The sequence below is a fragment of the Podarcis muralis genome, chromosome 1, assembly GCF_964188315.1.
Source record: "Podarcis muralis chromosome 1, rPodMur119.hap1.1, whole genome shotgun sequence".
In the NCBI taxonomy this organism is placed as follows: domain Eukaryota; kingdom Metazoa; phylum Chordata; class Lepidosauria; order Squamata; family Lacertidae; genus Podarcis; species Podarcis muralis.
Window position 1 is genome coordinate 37,658,525 of NC_135655.1, and position 24,658 is coordinate 37,683,182.

The 24,658-nt window shown below is 40.2% G+C and overlaps 1 protein-coding gene across 6 annotated transcripts in view; it reads left to right on the forward strand.

Moving 5' to 3' along the window:
• Positions 1 to 24,658, forward strand: part of NOVA1 (NOVA alternative splicing regulator 1) — a 147,345-nt gene that overhangs the window by 91,851 nt on the left and 30,836 nt on the right. For all 6 annotated transcript variants that reach the window (XM_028721617.2, XM_028721615.2, XM_028721614.2 and 3 more), the window contains one exon: positions 14,534 to 14,700. In XM_028721617.2, coding sequence (XP_028577450.1) covers positions 14,534 to 14,700 — 167 coding nt within the window. The remainder of the gene's footprint in view (positions 1 to 14,533; positions 14,701 to 24,658) is intronic.

Consider the following 24,658-nt stretch of genomic DNA (forward strand, 5'->3'; position numbering starts at 1 on the left):
GAAGAGGAAGCTCTGTTGTGTACATAGAGGTCTCTAGTGCTACCAGAGTTCCAGCGCTGGATACAATCCTTTATATTGAGCTATTTGCTTGGGAATATGTATATTGAAATGTAATGTTTTTTAATTATTCATGTCTGCCAGGTTGGTGGCATTCTTATTATTTCTGATATATATGTGCTTCCAGATCTTTAATTATCCAATTAAGGTTAGGCTTCGTGTAGGTATTTCACAGGGCAATCCTGTAGTTTTGCTATGCCAGAGGGCCATTTATAATGCCACAATGCCAATGTAACTTGGTAGCCTGCACAAAAGAGGAAACACCACTCCAAGAAGCATAGAAGAGAGCAACACTGCCAGCACACCACCAGCATCCGGGGCAAGGACATACTCCAATCAATCACAGTTCAGTTGCCATATGGTCAACTCCATGATTGCTCCCCACCTCATCCCATATACAACACACAATCTACCAGGCATGATGGTGCCAAGTACATTCCACTAAGGCCCTGCTGTGAAGCAGGCAGGAAGAATCCAGTAACTGAATCCAGGAATCTCCACAGGCTGGGGTTTCCATCCCATTACACTGCTCTTATGTGTACACTGGTTATAAACAGTTAGAGATAAGATAAGATAAGATAATATTTATTACGGCCATAGGCCCATACAGTTATTTGACTGCACAACATAAGTTAACAGGAGGAGAAGCATTACAAGACACAAGGGGGATGGGAGCACAGGATGGAACTGTGACAGACAAGGGGAAGTCAGAACCTTGATCTCACAGGAGTAACCTCCATTACTTGCTTGAATAGGACAGGGATTCCCAACCCTTTGGGGCCCAGGACCACATCTGGAAATCTCAGAAACTGTCATGGGGCACCACAAAATTCCCATTTTGCAGAAGAAAAGCTGGCAATGCTCACAACCATCCCCATCACAATAATACCAGACAAAACATCTACCCCCTACAATAAACACAGACAAGAAAGAAGAAAAAACAGGCATTTCCAACCAGACAACCCAACAACACAAACCTCATTGGTTTCAAAAACTGGGAAGGATAGGGCACCAGGTGTGGGGGGATGGGAGAGTCGGGGGACTACACTTAGCTTATAACTTTTGTCCCATCCTCTTTTTGGCAGTTTATTTCAATATTGTTTAAACATATACATCACTGTTTTCTTGGCTTGCCAGCCCTGCTGGTTACCAAGCCCTTCACCTCAATGGTCTCATTTCTTGCACCGCCCCCAAAATGGCTTTCATGGCAGTAGCACCCATTCAGTCTGTGCCCTCGGAGAGTCATTCCCCTTATTGACATTCCCTGGAGCCTGAGTGGGCAACAAGTGCAGAGGTCAGTGACCTTGGTTCCTGGTATCAACAAAGTTACTTCCCCGTCGCAGTCAGTCGCCTATCCTGAAGCCGATTGAAGTATCAAATCCCTATCAGCTAACTCATAGTAACAAAGATGCAAAAGCAGTGACAGAGTGAAGGGAATTATTGAACAGTGCCATGGATGGTACGAGTTCTGAATAAAAAGAGGTGTGTGGGTTGCCAAATACTCATTCCAAGAAATGAACTGTGCCTTTGGGCGGTCAAATGTTCTCCATGTTTTCATCTATTGCATAGCTGTCTGTCATGAAGCCTGAAATGTGCAGGACCTGCTGGGAACAGATAAGCTGGCAATCCCACAGAGTAACAGCCAGAAGCACTCTGGTCTCTGCTGCTAGTCATGCTGTGGATCAACTTGTCTGTACACAACCATTATGTCATGTTCTATGCATCTGTTGGAGGTCTGCCTGTGCAAAGCAAAGAGAGAGAATAATGTAGTTAGCAGCTAAACACATAGTCAGCCTGGATGCACAGTTGATGTTCATGAAGAAATAATAGAGAAAGGAAAGTGGTGTCACCTGTGTGTTATTCTAGTGCCCTTGTTTCAGCCTCTTTCCCCCTGCTGGAAATACTGTAATTACTGATGCAATACTTATCACTTTATTTTTAAGGACTTGAAGTGGACTTTGTGCAGTGATAGTTTTGGTCACTGAGACCAGGCAGCCTTCAGGTTGCACATGAGTGTTTGGGCAGTAGTAGCTGGTATTCACCAAGAGAAAGCTACTTGCATATGGGATTGCACAATTACCTATATATCTTATAGTCGTTCAGAGCAGGGTCCTCTCCCATAATTTTTTTCTAGAAATAAAATTGTTTATCCAAATCTAAAACAATTGATCAAGATGTCTGAACTATAATATTGATGCCTGTCAGGTTGAGATGAAACAAGATTGCAGAACCACATGATAGAGATTGTGTGCCATCTTCTATATGCGGACATAAATGGTATAATTTAATGTGAAATGACTCACACACAGCAACCCTTTTACCACACAATTAATAGCATGTGAGAGCCTTTTTCAATTTTGTGAAGGCATATTAATCAGATGCTAAAATATCTTGCAGAATTCATATAGATTAAAGCTATTTTAAACTTTGGATTCAGATTTCTTCAGCATTGCACAAGAGGGAGGTATCAGGTATTTGGGAGAATATTTCGCAGCTTGGTTAGTTCTCCAAAACAGCTCGGTGAGGACTGTGCATGTTCAGTGGCCTCCAAATGCTGACTGACAACTAACTGTTAGGTGGGGTGGGGGGCAGAAAATGGTTTACAGGGAAGAATGTCTAGGAGAATAAATAAATAAAATTGTGGGAATATTGAATGCTGCAACATGCTCTAGAAATCAATGTATTAAGAATCATAGTAACATAGTATATAAAGTGGTAACTTTTGCGATATTGTTTTACAGCAAATAATTTTGGGGGGGTTTTGTTTTTTTAAAAAATAGTTCCTGCCTTCCCTCCAAGTATCTCAAACCAGCATACATGGTTTCCCCCCACCCCTCATTTTACCCTCACAACAGCCCTGTGGGCTAGGCTAGGCTGAAAGAGAATGACTGACTGAAGATTGCTCTCTGAACTTCATGACTGAATGAGGATTTAAATCTGTGCCTCCCCAATCCTAGTTCAGTGCTCCACAAATTGAATGTGTGTGCAAATGCATAATAAATGAATAGCTGACAAAAATAAGTGAATGCATACAGTTATGAAATATGAAATTCTTGAAGGAAAAAATTATGCGTGAGTACAATACTGTTCCTTCACATGCTCCATCATTTTTAGCTTATGTCTGTAATTGAATGTGGAAGAGATGTATTTATAGTGTATAATCCAGAGATAGAATAGTGGTTGAAATTTTGGTGATGGCATTTCTCAGCGAATGGTTGTGAAAGAGCTACTGGAAGACTTTGCACAGATTGGTATTTAAAGAAGGTACTTTGAGATGTGCACGAGATTACCCAACATCTTTCACTAACTGCATCGACTTCCAGTTTCCCTTGGGCAGTGGAACTAAATAGCAGCATGCTGGCATCTACCATTGGCCAAGGAAACAAGGGTCAAATGGGAGGCTGCACATCTTGCTTGCCAGGAAGAGCATCACTGCAACAGGAAGACCAGCTTGGCCCCCTTCATTGGCCAGTGAAGGTGCAACTACATGGAGCCGAAGCAAGGGGAAAGGTCACTCTGGCTCCATCTGTCAGCCAGAGGAACAAGAGTCACCAACTTACTCAGGCAGGAACACCATCAAGGAAAGATCAGTCTGGCTCAAACTGGATATAAATGCTTGTAACACATCACTTTGTTCTAACCTTGAAGAACTTGTTTTCCTCGTCTACCTTCTCCCTTCATTCCTCTTGTGTGCCTTGTCTTTTTTTCTTCTAAGCCTGCTAAGAGGGCTTGATCCTCTCTCCTTTTTTAAAAAATGTGAACTACTTTGTGAGACATTATTGTCTGAACAGTAGGATACAAAAATAATAACTAGCATCAGCACACTACTGGCTTTCAGTTATTTTCTAAAATTGTGCAAGGAACCTGGCCTATGTCAGAAAAAAGCCCTCACAGAAGGGCACTTCCAGCTAACTTCTTATAATAATAATAGTAGTAGTAGTAGTAGTAGTAGTAGTATACTATTACTATTATTTTATTTATACCCCACCTATCTGGCTAGGTTTCCCCAGCCACTCGAGGTAGCTTCTTAACTTTTTTGGGGCAGGGATTTTGCTTTTGATTATTGGGAAACCATATTTTGTGGCCTGATTCTAAGTCTTGGTGCACCAGCAAATAAGCATATGGAATATATTTTGTCTACTGCTTTGCTACCACAAACTCAGAAACCTTTTATTGCTATGTCAATACAGGTTCATAGCATTGGGGTTCCAAATTAAGGAGGATTTTGAAAAAGAACATTTAATATATTAGTTCTCCTATATCTTTATTTCACAGCTTGGCAGCATTTTGATGTCTCACGGATGCTCTTTTCCACCCCTAACCTCCTATTGATAAATTCCTATTTTATCTCTCTCTAGCTGACATTTCCTGTTATCAGTTCAGCATAGTGAAAGCAGTGCTGTGCTTTTCTTTCCAACAACTCCTTCCCATCCCATGGTTTTTCTGTGTTGAGTACCTTTTTGTTTAACCTCTCTTACAGAATCCTCCAACTTCTTCCACATCCAAGAAGACGCTAAATCCTACTACTATGTGTCTGTTTGTTTTTACATTGCCAGGATCTGCCCTGTTCTCCAAATCTAATCTTGTTTATTGAACATTGCTTTGAGCTCTCCATGAAGAAACTAATGTCTATATTTTTTGCAAGATTGCCTCTGTTCACAACAAGCTACTTTACTTATTTATGCACCACTTTTATGTCAAAATGGCTTCTAAATGGTTTACCACAATAAAATCATAGAATTGTAGAGCTGGAAGGGATCCTGAGGGTCATCTAGTCCAATGCCCTGTAATGCAAGAATCCTGCCAGCCACCATCCTTGGGTAGGCATGAACCACCAACCTTCTGGTTTATAGCCAGATGCACTGACCCATTGCACCACAATCCGTTTAAAAAACAAAAACCATAATTTCAAAATCTTCAATTAAAATATACAATAAACAATAAAAATGTAACAATCAAAACAATAAAATCAGAAGTGTGATTCAGGGGAATTCTTCCTAAACAAATGTGTATTTTGGGGGTAAAGGTAAAGGGACCCCTGACCGTTAGGTCCAGTCACCGATGACTCTGGGGTTGTGGCACTCATCCCGCTTTACTGGCCGAGGGAGCCAGCATACAGCTTCTGGGTCATGTGGCCAGCATGACTTAGCCGCTTACTGGCGAACCAGAGCGGCACACGGAAATGCTTTGGGGGGGGGGGGTAGCATAATATTTAATGAAGTATCTTTTAATGCTTATCTGCCTCTGTGTGTGTGTGTGTGTGTGTGTGTGTGTGTGTGTGTGTGTAATGAATAGTTTTGAGTGTGCGTGATGCTGGTGGAAAGTCAAGAAGAGAGAGCCATGAACTTCCACTTCAGAGAGGGCCCTCTTTGCACGCTCCTCTCATTAAAATTAGTGGAGATATATCACTAATTTCCCTAGAGAAGCAATAGTGGTAGCTTATTTGTGACATGGGCCAATCCTCATATCAGACTTATTTGCACGCCTAGTAACTCTTCACCCTGAGTTGAGAAGTAAATATTGTTGTTGTTGTTTAAATTTGTATACTGTGCTTCATCTATAGATCTCAGGGTGGTTCACAACATAAAAAATATACAATAAAAACACAAAATACATAATAAAAACAAGAAAAAAGAAATCACACAAACCAGTAAACCCCGTCTCACAAATACATTTAAAAGGGCATTGGGTATTAGTCAGCCAAAGGCCAGGTTGAAGGGGAATGTTTTTACCTGGTGCCTAAAGATGTATAATGAAGGCACCAGCTGAACCTCCCTGGGGAGAGCATTCCACAAATAGGGATCCACTGCAGAAAAAAAGCCTGGCTTTTTCATGTTGCTACCTTCCAGACCTCTCATGGAGGAGGCACACAAAGAAGAGCCTCAAAGGATGATTGTAGGGTCTGGTTAGGTTCATCTAGTGAGAGGTGGTACTGCGGTCCTGAGCTGTTTAAGACTTTATAGGTCAAAACCAGCACTTTGGTGGTTCAGGCCCAGAAGCTAATTTGCATCCATTGCTGTCGGGCCAGGATTGGTGTAATATGCTCAAACCATCTTACTCCAGTGAGCAACCTGGCCACCAAATTCTGCATCAGCTGAAGTTTCCAACCTATCTTCAGAGGCAGTAATCTAACCTAGAGGTTACCAGAGCATTGACAACAGTAGATGAAGTATCCCTGTCCAGATAGAGGTGCAGCTGGGCCACCAGCCAAAGCTAATGGAAGGCACTCAGCGCCACTGAGGCCACCTGACCCTCAAGCAACCTCAAAGGATCCTGAACTACCTCTAGCTATGTACCTGCTCCTTCACAGGGAGTGCAACTCCATCACGAGCAGGCAAACTCCCATCCATCCAATTTAGGTAATCGCTCACTAACAGTGCCTCAGTATTATCTAGATTGAGCTTCAGTTTGTTGGTTCTAATATGAGGCAAGAAAATGGTCCAGCACATCTACTGTTGCAGCTGCAGGTGTAAAGGAGAAGTAGAGGTGTGTGTCATCAGCATATTGCTGACAATGTACTCCAAATGTCCAGATAACCCCACTCAGTGGTTTCACATAGATATTAAACAGCATAGGTGCAAGGGATAAAATCAAACCCTGAGGAAGGCTCCACGAGGCCAGAGAACACTCCCCAAGCATCACCCTCTGGAAATGTCCATCCAAGTAGGACTTAGATCACCGCAAAGTGGTGCCAACCACCCCTAACTCAGACAGCTGATCCAGAAAGATACAGAGGTGGTTTTAGGGTAGCATAATGGGTTCAGCCACACACTGTGCTGCACTGCAGAGGGCACCACAATAATGTAGAAGGGAGTGTGAGAGGCAGGGGCGCCGAATTGCACGCAGTGTCAAAATTTGAGAGCACAAAGTCTGCTACTGAAGGATACCATGTCAGTGGTACGGAATGTCATTGAGAGGGTGAGGAGAATTAACATCATCTGCTACCACAGCAGCGACAAGATCCCAATGGATGAAAGCGATTTTCTCCTCAAATTCTTTGCAAACAGGTCACAGTAAGCTACTGTCGGTTCCACCACCTCCTTTCGGCGTGATTGAAGGAGTGTTCACATTAACCAGAAAAGCTCCCCCAGACAGCATAGTGAGGATTCAAAGGAGGCAGCAAAGTATGCCACACAAAACAAGCACTCAAGCAAGTGTTTCTCTCTGCACAGAGAGACAGACATGCAAAGACCCAATCATCCCTTGCAGCAGGTGGGGTCAGTCTGGAGAAACGGGATGACTCTTCCCTGGGTTGCAAGTTGAAGACCCTGCCTGCCTCCACTAGGGGGAATCATCCCTATCAGGAATGACATCCCCCTGCATCTGGTAAAAGGCCTTCAAGCATAAAGCTGGTCCTCCAACACTCACAGGAGATGTTCTTTGGCCTTCTCAGGTTGTCATGCTTGATCAACAAAAAATCAAGAATGAGGCAAGCAGTGGTTCAGCAGAACCAGCTATTCAGTTAATATTCCTGCCATTTGGTGGGTATTTCTCAAAAAAAAAAAAAAAACCCCTATGAATTCCTGCAATCTTATTGAAAAGTCATATGGAATATTGCATATGCATTTTGACTCTGCATGATAGAAAGAAGGCCAACTTTAAAGCAAATGGGTAAAGTGAAATTGCATCTGCATATTATGGTCTATAAATATTAATGTGCTTAGTACAGCTTTATAATGTGAACCACATTACTCTTTACATTCTTGACAAGGTTTTGAAAATATATGATATAAATTAATTGTTACTTGGAGTACTATTTTTTTAACAGATCAAAACAGTAAATAACTTGGCAATTTACTTGAGACACTAATGAGACCTGAAAGCTTTTAAACTGACAAAAAAAAAAGACCAACTTTGATTAATAGATGTACTTCTTGTTACACAAGTTGATCATATAGCTGACAGTTTTCTCTGTGCACAACTTCATCTGTAAATTATTATACTGTGTCATCTAAATGCTATCTAAGTGTTATCTTAGTGTTTTCTAAGTGTAAGACTTGTTTGGAAGAATGTGCCATCTATTTTGAGGATTCAAGATATACACAGGAGTAAACATTCAATTAGTTCACCTCCTTTCTTTTTGTGTGCTATATACCTCTGCCCACCGACCAGAAAATATTTGACTTCAATATATTCAAAAAAGATGTGTCCCATGTATATGTAGGGGCGGGGGCTTCCTTAGACAATATTTTAGCAAACTGCATAGTCCTTTCTTATGGAGATGTGCAGATTCTCCAGAGGCAGCTCTGGAAAGAGTAATCTGGAGGAGCAAAGTGGTGACAAAAATTATTGTTTTTGGAGCAAGGATTGAATCTACGTTGTTTGTTTGTTTATCTTAAAGATTTATATGACACTTTTCAATTTAAAAATACCTAGTGGTTTACAATGGCAAAATAACAATACAATAAAATCACACCAGACTGCATACATTCACAGTAAAGCAATGAGCAGAGGACAGTTAAGACAACATGACAGTAAATAATAGTGTGTGGAAATGTAACACTGAAGGTGCTGGCTGTCAGCATACTGATAACACCATGCTTCAAATAACCTAATGAGCATACCTAATAACTTCATATAGATGTTAAATAGTTTTATTTATTTTTGTTTTATATATGTGAGCTCCAGAGAGTTTAAAGCAGCAAAGTTGGAATGACAGCGGAGTTGAGCTTGCCCGTGTTGCCTTGGATTTTGGTCTCACTGTACCTTGAATTTTTTGTCTGGCCTCAAGCTGTCTGTATCTTTCATACTAAGTTCTCCATATGTATTGGAATAATTGAACAATAATCTTTACCTCAGCGTCATGTTTGAGGTTCTACACGATGGAGACTGAAGGTGATATAGTGCATCTCATCTTACTGTATGAATTATGGTGTGCATAAGGTTGTCTCCCTTCGCTTTTAGCCAGATAATATAGCCTGTAGTAATGCTCATTCTTAAAATGAAGTTCTGTAAACAGTTCGTAAATCAGTTTCATCACGCCTTTCCTAGAGTGTCCTCAGGTACAGCTGTAAATATTATTGTATGGTTGGAAACACTTCTGTAGATATGTACAGTTAGTAACCACCTCTGAACCTGTAGTCTTACTAACCTTTATTTACAAAACACTGATGACACAAAGGGATGATGAATTAAGCTAGAAGATGGAGAGGGAGTTCAACAGACTGAGTAGTTCTAGGTAGATGGAAGGGATTTGGGATAGAGTTCTGAGTGCTGTTATTTTTGCAATGGACATAGGACTAGTTTAGCTGTTTACCTGGGCAGTAATACTCTTCACATATTGGAGGAGCATGTGCGCACCATGTTCTCACCCATACAAATAGCATACAAAGGATGTGATGTGAGCACAGACTCTTTCATATGAAAAACATGATTGCATAATTATCTCCCCGCCTTCTGTGAGAAGGAAAATTAGCATGAATCAGCAAGTACAAGTCTACATCACATGTCTATCATTATATATATATAATCTCTCTCTCTCTCTCTCTCTCTCTCTCTCTCTCTCTCTCTATATATATATATATATATATATATATGGAAAAGAAGGGTGCGCCTGTATATCTGCTACTCGTAAATATTGTTACTGCCTGAACATCACTGTGCCAGTTTTGTCTGTTTGTCTGGGTTTACATTTCAAAATTATCTTGCTTGTCGCAAAAGCATTACTTTACTTTTCAGTTTTATCTTTGTCGTCCAATAATTTCTTCTAGCGCTCAGAATTTGTTGTATGACATCATATGAAGTATACTAATCTACAAGTTCTAAACAACACAGTATGCAGAATACTTGCCCACTTGGATCCAAGCTTAATGAAATTTCTGTTTGGCTCTGACTCCTTTCCTTTCCATTATTCCAATAGTGTTCATCCCTTTAAGTGCTGTCTGTCAGGCTCCAAGATCTTCTGTGTAAACTGATCTGTGTTTTGTATAAATGTTTTGTCTGCTGACCAAGAGAGAACACTTGCATTAGGCACATTGATCAATCCACATTGCTTCCTATCATATAGTAGACAATTAATACTTCTTTGTAAAGACTCCCTAGTGCACTTGTTTAGAACTAGATCACTTAACACAGAAACCACAGGAGTTCCATGTACGGAAAAAAAAAGATAGGTTGGAAAGGGCAAAGCTAAAGAGAGACAGTGCAAGGAAATTGCATCCATGTATCAAGTTAATTTGTATTTCAATAGTCAGACTTTCTGCCAAATATCTTTTGCAACAGCACTGTTTTCTCTTGAACTAGCACAGAGAAATTCACACACTTTTATTTATTAACGTGCCTCACAACAAAGAGTAGGAACATATTTTATAATTTAATTTACTGCTCAAGGAAGGAGGCAGTTGTGGATATACTTTTCAAAATGTTAAAAAAGTATATAATCACACATATATATAGTTGCATATGGGTTAAAGGAGAACATACATTTTTTAAAAAATCATTCCTCATTCCTTCATAGGCAATGTGTTAAACACAACACAAAGAAAACACTTAAATTTTCATTATGAGTGCCACACAAATGTTGGTGTGGCATCAAATATCAAATTAGATATTTGCCACACTATATAATGAAATTTAATATTGCATTTGACAGCCTGCCTACTAGTTAAGAGAGTATATAGCCTTATTGCTATTCTGAAGGTGCCTTATACTTTTTGATCGGGAGTAGGCTTAGAATTGGCAGTCCAAGATCCATAGAAGAACTATCTGATCTCTTTTACTTCTCCTCCTTTCAGTTCATTACAAGTGTGCTAAGAGTGCTGTGCTGTTATATGGGACTTAAAATTATTTGCTTTTTTAACAGAATATCACATCAATAACCACTTTTTCTTGTGTCATGTAGCCTGTAGAGAATGAGTTGGAGAGGGCTAACCCTGGGAACTTTGGACCCCAGGAGTAACTCAATCCAGGAGAAGGGCCCAGAGACTTAGAGAGAATTAGCTGCCTGACTTTAAATTACAAACAGCACACACAGCAGGAGTTATTTAAACATACTGTAGCTCCTGTGGTTCCCCGTCATTGAAGAGCCTCCCTCTTCAGAGGAGGTGTCTGGAATTAAAATTGACAGTGAGACAGCTCCTCTGACACTGTCACCAAGGACATGGAGGCAGCAGTGCTTAGCCTCTACAAAGGAGTACCGTTTACTTTCTGAGTCTGAGAACATAACCCACTCAAAGAGCTGTGCCCACCTTGCTCTTCAAAAGGCAAGCACAGGGGGGCGTGTCAATTGTTAGATCAACATCTTGGCTAAGTCCAGCCATTTCTTGTAGTTTTTTGTCCTGCTGTATCTGCTTGTAAGCAGTAAGGGAAAGGGAAAGGACTCCTGGATGGTTAAGTCCAGTCAAAGGCAACTATGGGGTTGCTGCGCTCATCTCACTTTCAGGCAGAGGAAGCTGGTGTTTGTGTACAGACAGCTTTCTGGGTCATGTGGCCAGCATGACTAAACCGCTTCTGGCACAACGGGACACCGTGACAGAAGCCAGAGCGCACGGAAACATCGTTTACCTTCCTGCCGCAGCGGTACCTCTTTATCTACTTGCACTGGCATGCTTTCAAACTGCTTGGTTGGCAGCAGCTGGGACAGAGCCACACGAGCTCACCCCGTTGCGGGGATTCGACCGCCAACCTTCTGACATGAAGCCCAAGAGGCTCAGTGGTTTAGACCACACGGCCACCCACTTTACCTTTACTTTGTAAGCAGTAACGCCATGTTGGGGCGCTGTACTGATTCCATCAATAAAACTTTCAAAACCTCCATCGTGGTAATGGTTCAAGTTCTGAGTCTGAGGAGGAGAGTCAGGATATCTTGTGTACGACTGTGATGGGATGAGAAGCTGCTTGTGCGTAAAATCCAGATCCCTCAGAGTTTGACCAGGTTTTCAAACCTCTGCCTGTGACGGAGCCCCTCCTGCATGGCTGCGTCAATCGCTGGCAGAATCCGAAAGTGGTTGTTTTCGGAAACGCTTCCAACATAAAAGCTCCTTAACGGAAACACGTCTCCTGGCCTCCCTGCGTGACAGTTTCCGGCGAGGAGTGGGTGTCCCTATAGGAGGTCCTGAGACCTCTCCACTGTTTTCGCTGGAACCGTCTCTGAGCCATCCCTCCGACTCACTTTCCCTTGGAGTTACTGCTCGCCCCCTACTGGTTCCCTCTTCAGCTGCAACACCTCTTTCAACCTCATTGAGCCTCTGCACCTCCTGTCCTTCTGATGGCAGTTCCCTGACAACGACAATACCTAAATTGTTCAAATGTTTGTTTTCGTGTTTAGTGTTTCTGACCCATTTTCCTTTCCACAGTCCACTCTACTAATAAACAATGTATTTAGAAATCCATTAAATACAGTCATGTTTATTTTGGAATGCCATAGGGTTGGTTACCAATTTATGTTGAACAGTGCTTCTGGTCTTTTTAGGTTATGTACTAATGGTAATGTCTCTTTAATATTAAAGTAGTACTTTGTTAATAGTTGAAAATGGGGGGAAACTTCAAGCAAACATATATTATGCCATAGAAGGGTGTCACATGATGTTTAGCTTCCTGCTCCAAGATAAAAGGCATTTAGTGGATCTTCACCTAATGTATGGAACACCCTGCCTATTATTATTATTATTATTATTATTATTATTATTATTATTACCTTGCCTTTTCCCATGGTGGGTCAAGGTGGCTTAAAGATAAAAATAAGAATAAATATTACTATTAAGAAAGCTCTAGTGATGTTTTGTTTCAGTTGCCTGCCTAAAACGTTTGTTTTACACAGTCTTCAACTATTAGTTCTTGTGTATCACTGTTCAGATGTTTGCTAAGTATTTTTATCCTGTTTTGGGGGTGCATTATGTTTACCACCCGGATACTTGGTGTATTGTGTAGTATATAAACCTGTAAATAATAAATAGTGCAGATTTGAAGAACCAGGATACATTACAGCAGTGCTGGGATAGCTCAGTTGGTAGAGCATGAGACTCTTCATATCAGGGTTGTGGATTTGAGCCCCATGATAGGCAAAAGTTTCCTGCACTGCAGGGGGTTGGACTAGATTATCTTTGTGGTCTCTTCCAACTCTACAGTTCTATGATTCTATGTATTCTTTAGGTATGTGATCATATATTTTAAATTAACCACGTACATTGATCAAAGGTAGGTGTCAAGCTCTCATCTCTAATATGTGTTTTGTCCCCTCATCCCCAGTGTAGATCATGTTGTTACTTAACATGAGCAAGGCTACATGTATGTGTAATTGTATAAATGGACATTGTGGTCCAAGGCTCCTTCTGGCCATGGAATCTCCACTGTATGCCCAAAGCTTCCCATCTGCTATAGCTTGCCCATTCATTTCCATAGAAGAGTGCTCACAAATGCATCCTTTTGTATGTGACTTCCTTTATTTGCAAGTGTGTAATATATGTGCAAGAGGAATATGACCACAGAAAATAGTTAAACATTAAATATGTGACTTGGGTTTCCTTTGTGGATGTTGTATGATGACACTTACATAGATAGATAGTTGAGTCACTAAGGGAAGCATAATAGGTATAGTTTTGTAGTAAAATAAAAGTTTGAAACAGAAAAGGAAAAGCTTTGCATGTATCCTCAAAATCCAAAAATATAACTTTGGAAGTCAGCATAGTTTATGGTCTCAAATGATGGTTGAGCTTCAGATCATATAAAACCTTGTAGGTAATTTACTTTGTCCTCTAAAAGCTTTATAGGCCTTGACGTACTTTTGATTTATCCATCTATAGAAATACTTTCCTTTGTATTCCTCAAAAATTCTGAAAGGGAGCAAGGCGCAAGGTGGGGTTACAAATCGAAAACTTACTGGAACTGCTGTATCAGGAAATGTTGAGAGACTATATGTGAAAATAGATACACACATTTTGCGTGTGTGACTGTTACTGAGCAGCGTAAATACTGATTTAGTATATCACTCTCTGAAGCATTAGGTTTGAATGTATGAAACCTTAGCTCAACTACCTGCTTAGCTATGAGGATGGGCTAGTTTCTCTCTAACCCACACCACAAGAGGGTTATGGGGCTAAAATGCCACTCTTTTGGAGCAAGGGCTGAACAAAGATTTAACAAATTCAGTGTATTATAAGGAAGAAATCCATTTAAAATATTTACTGGGATCCAAAGTGCCATGTACAATGTTCCACACGCCATCACCATGCCCACTAAAAAGTCTCTCCAGATTAGGTCAGGGGCTTTTTGGAGCAGCATCTCATGAGGTTTGAGGGGCTGTCTCCAAACTGAAGAATTATCCACTACCGACCCTTGGTGCAAGGGCACACTTTGTATGTGTGCATGGGACTATCTGGTTCCTAGCCATTATATTATATAGTATTATCTTTCGATTTTATGAATTGGCTACTCTACACAAGTTAGTGAAGCCAAATGGCTCCAGTTTAATCAATTTATGAACAGAGCTAATATTTTTAAAAAACAAAACAACAAAAATGTGCTTTATTTGTTTCTGAAGGTACGACAGAGCGGGTGTGTTTGATCCAGGGAACAGTGGAAGCATTAAATGCAGTTCATGGCTTCATTGCTGAAAAGATTCGAGAAATGCCTCAAAATGTGGCCAAGACAGAACCAGTTAGCATTCTGCAGCCTCAGACAACCGTCAATCCGGACCGCATCAAACAAGTGAGTTTTGGTTGAGAAAGGAATACACTGCTTTTATATAAAATTTCTTTCAAAGAAGCCCTAAGAGATTAACAAGTAAGGCATTCATATGAAATACATCATGTAATTATGTCAAAAGCTTTTTATCACTTCTAGCTAACTGCTGAGTCTTCCTTTTCATATGGGAAATGCCCAGTTTTAAGGCTGCTATTCCCCATCATGACTTTGGTATCATCAGCAGGATGGTCTCTAGAACTGTCATGTCTGGATGATAATGTCATATTTTAATTTCAAGAATTTCCCACCAGATCAAGCACTGTGAAAACAAATCTTACACAATCTTATTTTGGACAATTGTGCTGTCTTTGAAGTTTGCTAGACAATATTCTTGGCCATTTTATTTCTTAAAAGATAATACCCTATCTTTCTTCCTATATCGCCCTCAAATTAAAGTAAGCTTTCCAAGAAGTACAGTGGTGCCCCGCAAGACGAATGCCTCGCAAGATGAAAAACTCGCTAGACGAAAGGGTTTTCCATTTTTTGAGTTGTTCCGCAAGACAAATTTCCCTATAGGCTTGCTTCGCAAGACGAAACGTCTTGCGAGTTCTTGCAAGTTTGTTTCCTTTTTATTAAAGCCGCTAAGCCGTTAATAGCCGCTAAGCCGCTAATAGCCGTGCTTCGCAAGACGAAAAATCGCAAGACGAAGAGACTCGCGGAACGGATTAATTTCGTCTTGCGAGGCACCACTGTAAGTTTAGCTAGATCAAAGCAAATTTTGTTTGCTAATTTGTTTGCATCTTCAGTGGTGAATTTCAAACTGGGACAAAGCTCCCCTTCGGTGACACAGGATACCTGAAGAGTAGCCAGAATGCTGCAGGCAGGCATAAGATGTTGAGGTCTGAATGGCTACTGACAGAGACCCTCATAGACTCATTGCATTTCCAGGATTGATTGCTTCTTCAATGCCCATCCTCTCATTTGGTTCTGGGTTAATCTAATGATAGTTCTGTATGTGTGGCTTCAGGAGAGAACTAGATATGTTTCTATTCAGCTTCTAATTTTAGTATTGGATTAGTACTCCAGTCCACAGATGCTTCCGTGCAACTTTACATGAGATTCCTCGTATAGTAATGTATGGAATGCATTATTGATTGGCTAAGCAGGGCCAAAAAGTGATGTAAATTCAGGAAGGAAGTGCAGCTTTAAAAGCAAGAGAGGTGGTGGTTTAATGAAAGCAGAACTCTTGCAATAGCCATGTTACTTTGCACATTAGTTAAGATGTATGCCTGGATAGCACAATATTTATATAAAATGGTCAGACATTTGTCAATGAACTAATCAGTGGGTGCACACATCAAAATTTATACTCTAAAACTATTTAAAGCTATGATTCATATTTTAAAAGGGGGCATAATTGGTCAGTGTTTTTGCTTTTAGCATGCCTCTAAATGAATAAATGAAAATATTTAAAATATATTCTCTGTTCTTTTTGTGCTTTGCTCAAATAATGTTTTTTGTGCTTTGCTTAAAGGTCAAAGCAGAAACTGGTAAGAACTTAAGAGAGTGTGGGAAAACTGTTATATCTCTCTGTTTCAAAAGCTTCCAGATATGTATAAAGTTAAAATGTTCATATATAAACTGCCTGCTTCACAAAAAATAATAATCATTTTAATCTTTAACCCTTGGTTGATAAAAGATGTATATTACCAATCCAATTTGGGGATCAAATGTACCATGAGAAAGACTGTGGAATAGTATTAAGCATCACACTACGTGCAATGAGAAAAATTATACATTTTCTGAGAACATCCCCTTTTCACTAAAACTGTAGTTGCAAAGAGTGTTCAGGATCTTGGTCCGCAATATAAAGTATGCAAGACCTACAAGATCTACAATAATAGTCTAATCAAGCTCACAGATACTTATTTATTTAGAATATTTTGGTACCATGACAACTTACAGGGCCATTTACAAAATCAAGAAATAACTACAAATAAAGTAACAGCAAGATGTTTTGAAAAACTATTAATTCATTAAAAAGCATGGGGAAGTAAAGCCTGCACCAAAAGGCAACCTGAAGGCAACCCTTTGCAAAATGTGTTGTTGATACCTTCCTGTAGACTAAAGAGGATCACCTAAATTTGTATACCACCCTTCATCCAAAGATCACAGGGTGGTTCATAACATAAAAATATAAAATGAGAACATAAATACATAATAAAACAAAAAGGCCATAGAATGCTAATCAGCCACAGGCCTGGTTGAAGGGACACCTGCCAAGGTGAGAGTGTAGGTTGCTTGCAAACATTTACAGATTCAGTTGTGGTCAAAATAACCCAAAAGCAAAATCAGCAAGTATTGTTCAACATCAACTCTGCAAATAACTAGGATAAAAAAGTAGTTTTTCTGGGTCAAAAGGAAGGTTCTAACTAGAAAAAAAGTTTTTAAAATATCCAGTTTGTGCAAAAAGAGCTTGTATACCTGTACTACTGAACCCTAAACCTGTTCTTAGTGATATTAAGGATGCTATTGAAACTGTTACAAAAATAGGCGCAAGATCATATTTATGTTCTTTTCTCTCAAGAAAGTGAAAGACTAGGTTCTGGGTCATGCAGAGCAATCCAAAACTCCTTTGCAACAGACTGGGGTTGCTTTTGGCAGAGGTGTTCCTCAGCCAGCCCTGCTAGCCTTTGGGGATGTGCTGAAGGAGGGGTTTGAGCTGGCCCAGAATCTGTTGAGACCAGATCACTGTCTGTGCCCCCACCTTAAGCTCCAGCCACTATACATGGCAGGGCTGTCCATGTGGTAATGGCCTTGGTGCTTTAAAGCCCCACCAGCCCGGGAGGAGTTTGAATTGCTCCATAAGAATTGTAGCAACATCACCAATATCTAAATAGCAGTATTAAGTGAAATCACTTTGATTCCTAACTACTTACAACAGTAGGTATTACTCGATAGCGTAACACCTATAGGTACCCTATTGACCCCAAAAGTTTTAAGAATAAAAACATAGGTTTCCCACCCTCTGGATTAGATTTAAGAGGCAAGTCCCTGAAACATCACATGGCAATTCATACTCCATGATAAGTGAAGAATACCTGAAGCATAGAGTAACAGAATATTAAAACAAAGTTTTATTAATATTTCCACAGCACTGTCAAGGTACATTTGGTCTCATGTACTTACTGAAGGTTAAGAGCACGATTATTATTTATATAAATGATCATCCTAGTTCCAAATTAAATATATTGTTTTAAAATGTTAGGCAAATTAATATTAAGCAGCTGTCTTTCTCTAAATTATTTGAATAATATGATTTATAAATCTGTATTAAAAAATTGAAACCATCTTATTGGGTCTTGCATTTTAGTTACATGCTACTAATTCTGTTAATTCTACCTCTATTAATAAAGTTTCTCTTTTAAATAGTTGCATTAGGTCTGATCACCTAGATCAGTTATTGGCCATTTTGCCAATACTCCTTTTTTGGGTAGGGTTATCAAGAGAGTAATACCGGCAAAAGTACTCATTCTTTGGTTGGGAAGAATTATCTTGACCTATTTCAATTTGGATTCAGATCTAGTTTCAGGGCTGAATCATCCTTGAAGTTCCTGCTAGATGACCTACTGTATATCCAAAGAGGGACGGGGGTAGGTAATGTCACCCTCTTCCTTTTACCTTTGATATCATTGACCATGGTATCTTGGAGTGGCTCTATGGGATGGGAATTGGTGACACTATGTTTCAGTGATTCTGTTCCTGCCTACAGAACCATTCACAAAGAGTGATTTTGAGTGGCTGTCTGTTGGTCCCCTAGTGTTGGTGTCCCTCAGGGTAGCTTTTAAATATCTATTTGAAGCTGTTGGGAGCAGTCATTAGGTGTTTTGGAGTAAGGTGTCACCAGTATGCTGATGATACCCAGCTGTACTTCTCTGTAACATCTGAATCTGGCAAGGCCATGCATGTTATAGGCCATCATCTGGAGTCAGTGATGGGCTAGATAATGGCCAGTAAACTGAAGTTGAATCCTGGTAAAATGGAAGACCCCATAGGTAATCAGTTTCCAAGTTCAGGAAATTGGCAGGTTGCCTATTCTTGACAGGTCTTTACTCTCCATGAAGGAACAGGTGCATAGCTTGGAAGTACCCTTAGATTCAGCACTGTCCCTGGAGACATGTTTGCCATCAGAGTGCTTTTTTGTTTCTTCAGCTGGTTGGCCAGCTATGGCTTTTCCTGGCCAGGGGCAGCATAGCCACTATGGTAAACCTCTAGACCAGTGTTTCCCAACCTTGGGCCTCCAGCTGTTTTTGAACTACAATTCCCATCATCCCTGACCACTGGTCATGCTAGCTAGGGATGATGGGAGTTGTAGTCCAAAAACAGCTGGAGGCCCAAGGTTGGGAAACACTGCTCTAGACAAGACTATTGTAATGTGTTCTACATGGGGCATTGAGGTTGGATTCAAAATTCTGGCTAGTGTAGAATACTGAAACCTGGTTTTGTCAGAACAGCTCTGCGTCAGCATATTACATTGGTGCTGAAAGCTCTTCAGTGACTACCAGTACATTACAAAACTGAGTTCAATGTATTACTGTTAGTATCTAAAGCCCTAAAAGACTGAAGGACTGCACTACAAGCATCTGAAGAAGCCCTCCTAATTGTCACCCGGTTATCTAACATTTGTTTAGATTTTACATGAGCTTTTAATGTAGTGGCATCAATACTTTGGAACTTTGTTCATACTGAAATCAGATCGGCACCTACAATTTTGATATTTCATCACTGGCTGAAAATGTTTTTGTTTCGCCAAACATTTTTAGAAAATTAATTTAATTCAGTGTTGGTTATTTGTTCTGCATTTCCTGATGTTTTAATAATTTTATTGTACACCACCATGGCTTTTTTTAAATGAGTTGACGGTTTATAAATGTTCTTTTAAAAATAAAAAATTAAATATAAATGACTGCTAGTATCCTTATTTTGTGCAATAATCTCTAACATTTCAGACTATGAAGAAAAATAGCTACACATGATCATCATCAGATTTGTAACTGTTATTTGTGTTAATTATGGAGGGATGCAATATCAGCTGCCCTTCTTTATAACAATTTCTCTTCACAAAAGAGATTGGAATTAAGAGTTTGAAATCTGAATTTGGCCTGTGTGTTCTATAGATTGCAAAAGTTATAATATTTGTGGGTGTTTAAATTTAGAAAAATTATTCACGGTGTGTAGGAAGTGGGTCAATTTATGTTTTTCTTCCTCTTTCATAATACTAGAACCTACGAAGTTGGAACTACAAAACGTTCCTCACGTACCACATTTTTAACTTATGGAAGCCGCTATCACAAGATGTGATGAACACCAGTTTAGGTGGTTTTAAAAGCAGATTTGACAATCCATGAACGATAAGGTTGTCAGTCGTGATGGTTATATGCCAATTTCCAGATTAGAGGAAGGATGCCTCTGAATATCAGTTGCTGAGAAGCAGTAATGGAAGTAGACCATTGTCCTCATGTCCTTCTTACAGGCTTCTCAGGGGCATCTGGACACTGTGGGAAACAGGATGATAGATTAGACAGACATTTGGACTGATTCTACAGGGCTCTTAATTTTCCAGATTTTTCGCAGCCACCCAAGGAAGGCGTGCTTGCACTTCTCCTATTATTAAGAATAGCATAACAAGAATATTTGAAAGACATCATGTCATAATTCCTTGACATAAGATAGCAGCAACCTTGTGTAAGAGGTAACTTCATGTTTGTGTGTGGTTCAGGAGGGGATTGCCCTAATGTCTGTTAGGCAGCATTTCATTATCTCCCCCGCCCCTGTAGCTGCTTATCATTTTCAATAGTTCAAAAGCCATTAGCAAATTTACTTAACATTCCAGGTTTGTTTTACAATCATGATATTTATAAGATAGAAATTGGGACTCTTGTTTCTGAGCTGATATAGGGAGTATAATATCTCAAGACAGACCTTTTTGCCTTAACAGTTTTTACTGTAGTGCAAATGATTAAAATATGAAAGCAGCCTTAGAAATTCAACACTAACTATATATATTAGTTTCAGAGTAGAGAAAAAGCAGTAAATACACATTTGCAAATGTAATAGTTCAGATTCACTATCTCAAAACCAGTGCAGAAGAATTTAAAACACTTCTGAAAATTGCCCATTTATCTAAAAGCATCATGGTACTATTCTCTGCCTGGAATGTAGTGATTACATTCATGCCTGGAGATCCAAAATATCTCGATTCCATTTCATTTAGCCTCTAGGTTTTCCTGTGGAAGGAACAGTGGATGCTTTCATTTCTTTCAATAGTATCGCAGGCATAGGGGCAGAGCATGCAAGGCTTTGGGGAGATAGAATCCTACTGAAAGTTCCATGTCAGGCATCAGTCAAAATCTCTAAATGACTTTTCAGGCCTGGAAGGACACAGGGCATGAATCTTAGCCCACCCCATTCCAAGCTTTTAAGAACTAGTATGAAAGCAGTCTCAGCTGAACTAAATCCTGAATCTGACAAAGTCCTCTGCTTTGTTCCAACTGCCTAGAATAGTATGTTGGAAAAGTGATAGAAAAGTGATAGTTGGAGAGGAGTTATCACAGTTTAAGAATTTAAGCAGTTTAATAATTCATGAGGGACGCGGGTGGCGCTGTGGGTAAAACCTCAGTGCCTAGGACTTGCCGATCGCATGGTCAGCGGTTCGAATCCCCGCGGCGGGGTGAGCTCCCGTCGTTCGGTCCCAGCTCCTGCCCACCTAGCAGTTCGAAAGCACCCTTAAGTGCAAGTAGATAAATAGGTACCGCTTTATAGCGGGAAGGTAAACAGCGTTTCCGTGTGCTGCTCTGGTGCCAGTTCGCCAGAGCAGCTTCGTCACGCTGGCCACGTGACCCGGAAGTGTCTGCGGACAGCGCTGGCTCCCGGCCTCTAGAGTGAGATGAGCGCACAACCCTAGAGTCTGTCAAGACTGGCCCGTATGGGCAGGGGTACCTTTAATAATCATGAGTCTGGATTGTGAACTAACTTCACACACCGTATTTGATCAGACATTCATCACTACCAGAAAAAGGACAGTAAAGATGTTTACAGCTCATAGATTGTCTGTAACTTATGCTAGCTAAAATGGCTGTTTTGTGAGGTGATAAAAAGTGCCCTGTATTTTTTGTTAATTACAATATATTTTAACAGCTATGTGCATTATAGAAAGTTATCATAAGGCATGGAAGAAGTTACAGTAGCCCAGCATAAACTACCACAAGTAATTGTAATATTATGTACCAAATATGTATTAGTTCCCCAGGGCATGAATAATGTATTATTTGACTACTGCTCTTTTAGTTTTCCATTTTGAGATTTACTTGAGGTAGATTCAGACATATTGTTAGTCACCATCTGAAATCACCCCCGAAAGATGGTCTGTTAGAAAGCTCAGTAAACTACAGCCACTGATCAGTTATCACAAGTTCTCTTGTTGGAAGTAAGGTACAGTGTACCTGTAGCTGTGAGACAAGAGGGGGTGACATAAAGTTTCCAGCTCTTAAGTAAGGGATGACTAACCAGTATGGCAACTCCTGCCATCCCTGACAACTGGCCATGCTGGCTGAGTTTCAGTCTAACATCATCTGAAGAGGCAGAGGTTAGTGACCCCTGGCTTACATACTCAAGTGGTTTTTGAAATAGTATCTGGTTCCTAATTTTAAAATACTGTGTTTTACTATCAATATTATATTGTAGGTGGGAAAATAATAATAACAACAATAAATTTATTATTTGTACCCTGCCCATCTGACTGGGTTGCCCCAGCCACTCTTGGCAGTTTCCAACAAATATAAAAGCATAATAAAACCATCAAACATTAAAATCTTTCCTATGCAGGGCTGCCTACAGATGTCATTTAAAAGTTGCATAGTTATTTATCTCCTTGACATCTGATGGGAGGGCATTCCACAGGGTGGGCATCACTGTCAAGAAGGCCCTCTACCTGGTTCCCTGTAACTTCACTTCTCACAGTGAGGGAACCGCCAGAAGACACTCGGAGCTGGACCTCAGTGTCCGGGCCAAACAATGGAGGTGGAGACACTCCTTCGGGTATACTGGGCCGAGATCATTTAGCTCTTTAAAGGTCAGCGCCAACACTTGTGTTCAGAAACATAGTAGGAGCCAGTGTAGATCCTTTATGACCAGTGTTATATGGTCCCAGAGGCCACTCCCAGTCACCAATTTAGCTGTCACATTCTGGATTAGTTGTAGTTTCAGAGTCACCTTCAAAGAAAAACCTTTCTGAATATACAAACCCTTTTCTTTTGCAGCAAGAACTAAAGTCTGGAGAAAAACAAAAGGGGAAAAAATAGTTCAGCGAGAATATTTAGCAAAGAATATTCTGCTACCAAGTTTTTGTAGCTTCAAAAATGAGATCATAGAAAATGCTGATAAGTTCTTTACTGTAGCCTTGCTTGAAGGCAGCTAATAATTACTGGAAAGCTGCACTGATAGTATGAATACTTCAGTGCTAATAAATGGAAATTCTTTAAAGTGAATTAATCTTATGATTTCTAATCACTTTGTACATCTCATTACGAGAAGTCTAATAATTTTTAAATGCAACCATTTGCCTAATGCAAAAGACTAATTTTTAAAAAGGTTTTTTCTCTGTATATAGTAATTCAAACTTACTGAATTGCTTCCAGCTTTCTTTAATATGCCTAAAACTATGATATTTATGAAGTACAGCACATCATACAGATAAAACAGAATTTCCATTCATATAACAACAACAACAAAAAAAAAAAAATTAAGCAGAAGCAGCAAGCACTCATTTATGAATTTGAAGAAAATAAATCTTTTTTTAGTGACTACGTACACTCCCGCTGTGGGTAAAAGCCTCAGCGCCTAGGGCTTGCCGATCGAAAGGTCGGCGGTTCGAATCCCCGCGGCGGGGTGCGCTCCCGTTGCTCTGTCCCAGCGCCTGCCAACCTAGCAGTTCGAAAGCACCCCCCAGGTGCAAGTAGATAAATAGGGACCGCTTACTGGCGGGAAGGTAAACGGCGTTTCCGTGTGCTGCGCTGGCTCGCCAGATGCAGCTTTGTCACGCTGGCCACGTGACCCGGAAGTGTCTCCGGACAGCGCTGGCCCCCGGCCTCTTAAGTGAGATGGGCGCACAACCCTAGAGTCTGTCAAGACTGGCCCGTACGGGCAGGGGTACCTTTACCTTACACTCCCACACATGAATGATAGCTTCGTTCTAAGTAAGATCTTCTTACAAAGCAATGATGATTAGATGTCACAAGAACATGTTTTGGTCATTAACAGGTTTCTTTCACTCCAGCCAACATGATCTGTCAAGTGAGAAGCAGCCTCTCTTCAGTTCAGAGCATGAAACACTGGCTCAGTTTACATGTACCACTAAACCAAAATATTGGCTTAGCACAAATATGCAGGTTCCCAGACAGAAGCTCACGGCTTTTTAAAAAATTAAATACTAGTTTGCTGAAGAGTGTTATACTGTTAGAATGCATTTTTAAAAGAGATCTTTTTACAATCCTTCTAAGCACTTTCTCAACCACCTTGCTAATATGGTGATGATTGGAAAGGTGTTTCTTTTTAATGTAGCTGAAAAAGCATTTTAGCACTAACAAAACATTGATTAAAAACTTGAGTAATACAATGGCTCCCACCACAAAGATTATACTAAATGTGTGCTATAATACGATCACCAATACATCATGGTTGGTTGATGGCCTTATGTGAAAGCTCCGTAAAAAGCATGGCAATTCCACACAAAACACCTAGTGTGGCACCACCCTTCCATTTTGTATGCTTCTAGCTGCCCAGCAAGCAAAAGCTAAGAGCTAATGGCAACAGGGCTTATTTGTCAAGATGAGCCTATGCCCTCTATTGAAATGAAGAGCAGGCTCCAAGCTATGGGATTTGATGATCTGCCAAGCTTGTTTCCCTTGAAACGTAATTCTTTTAA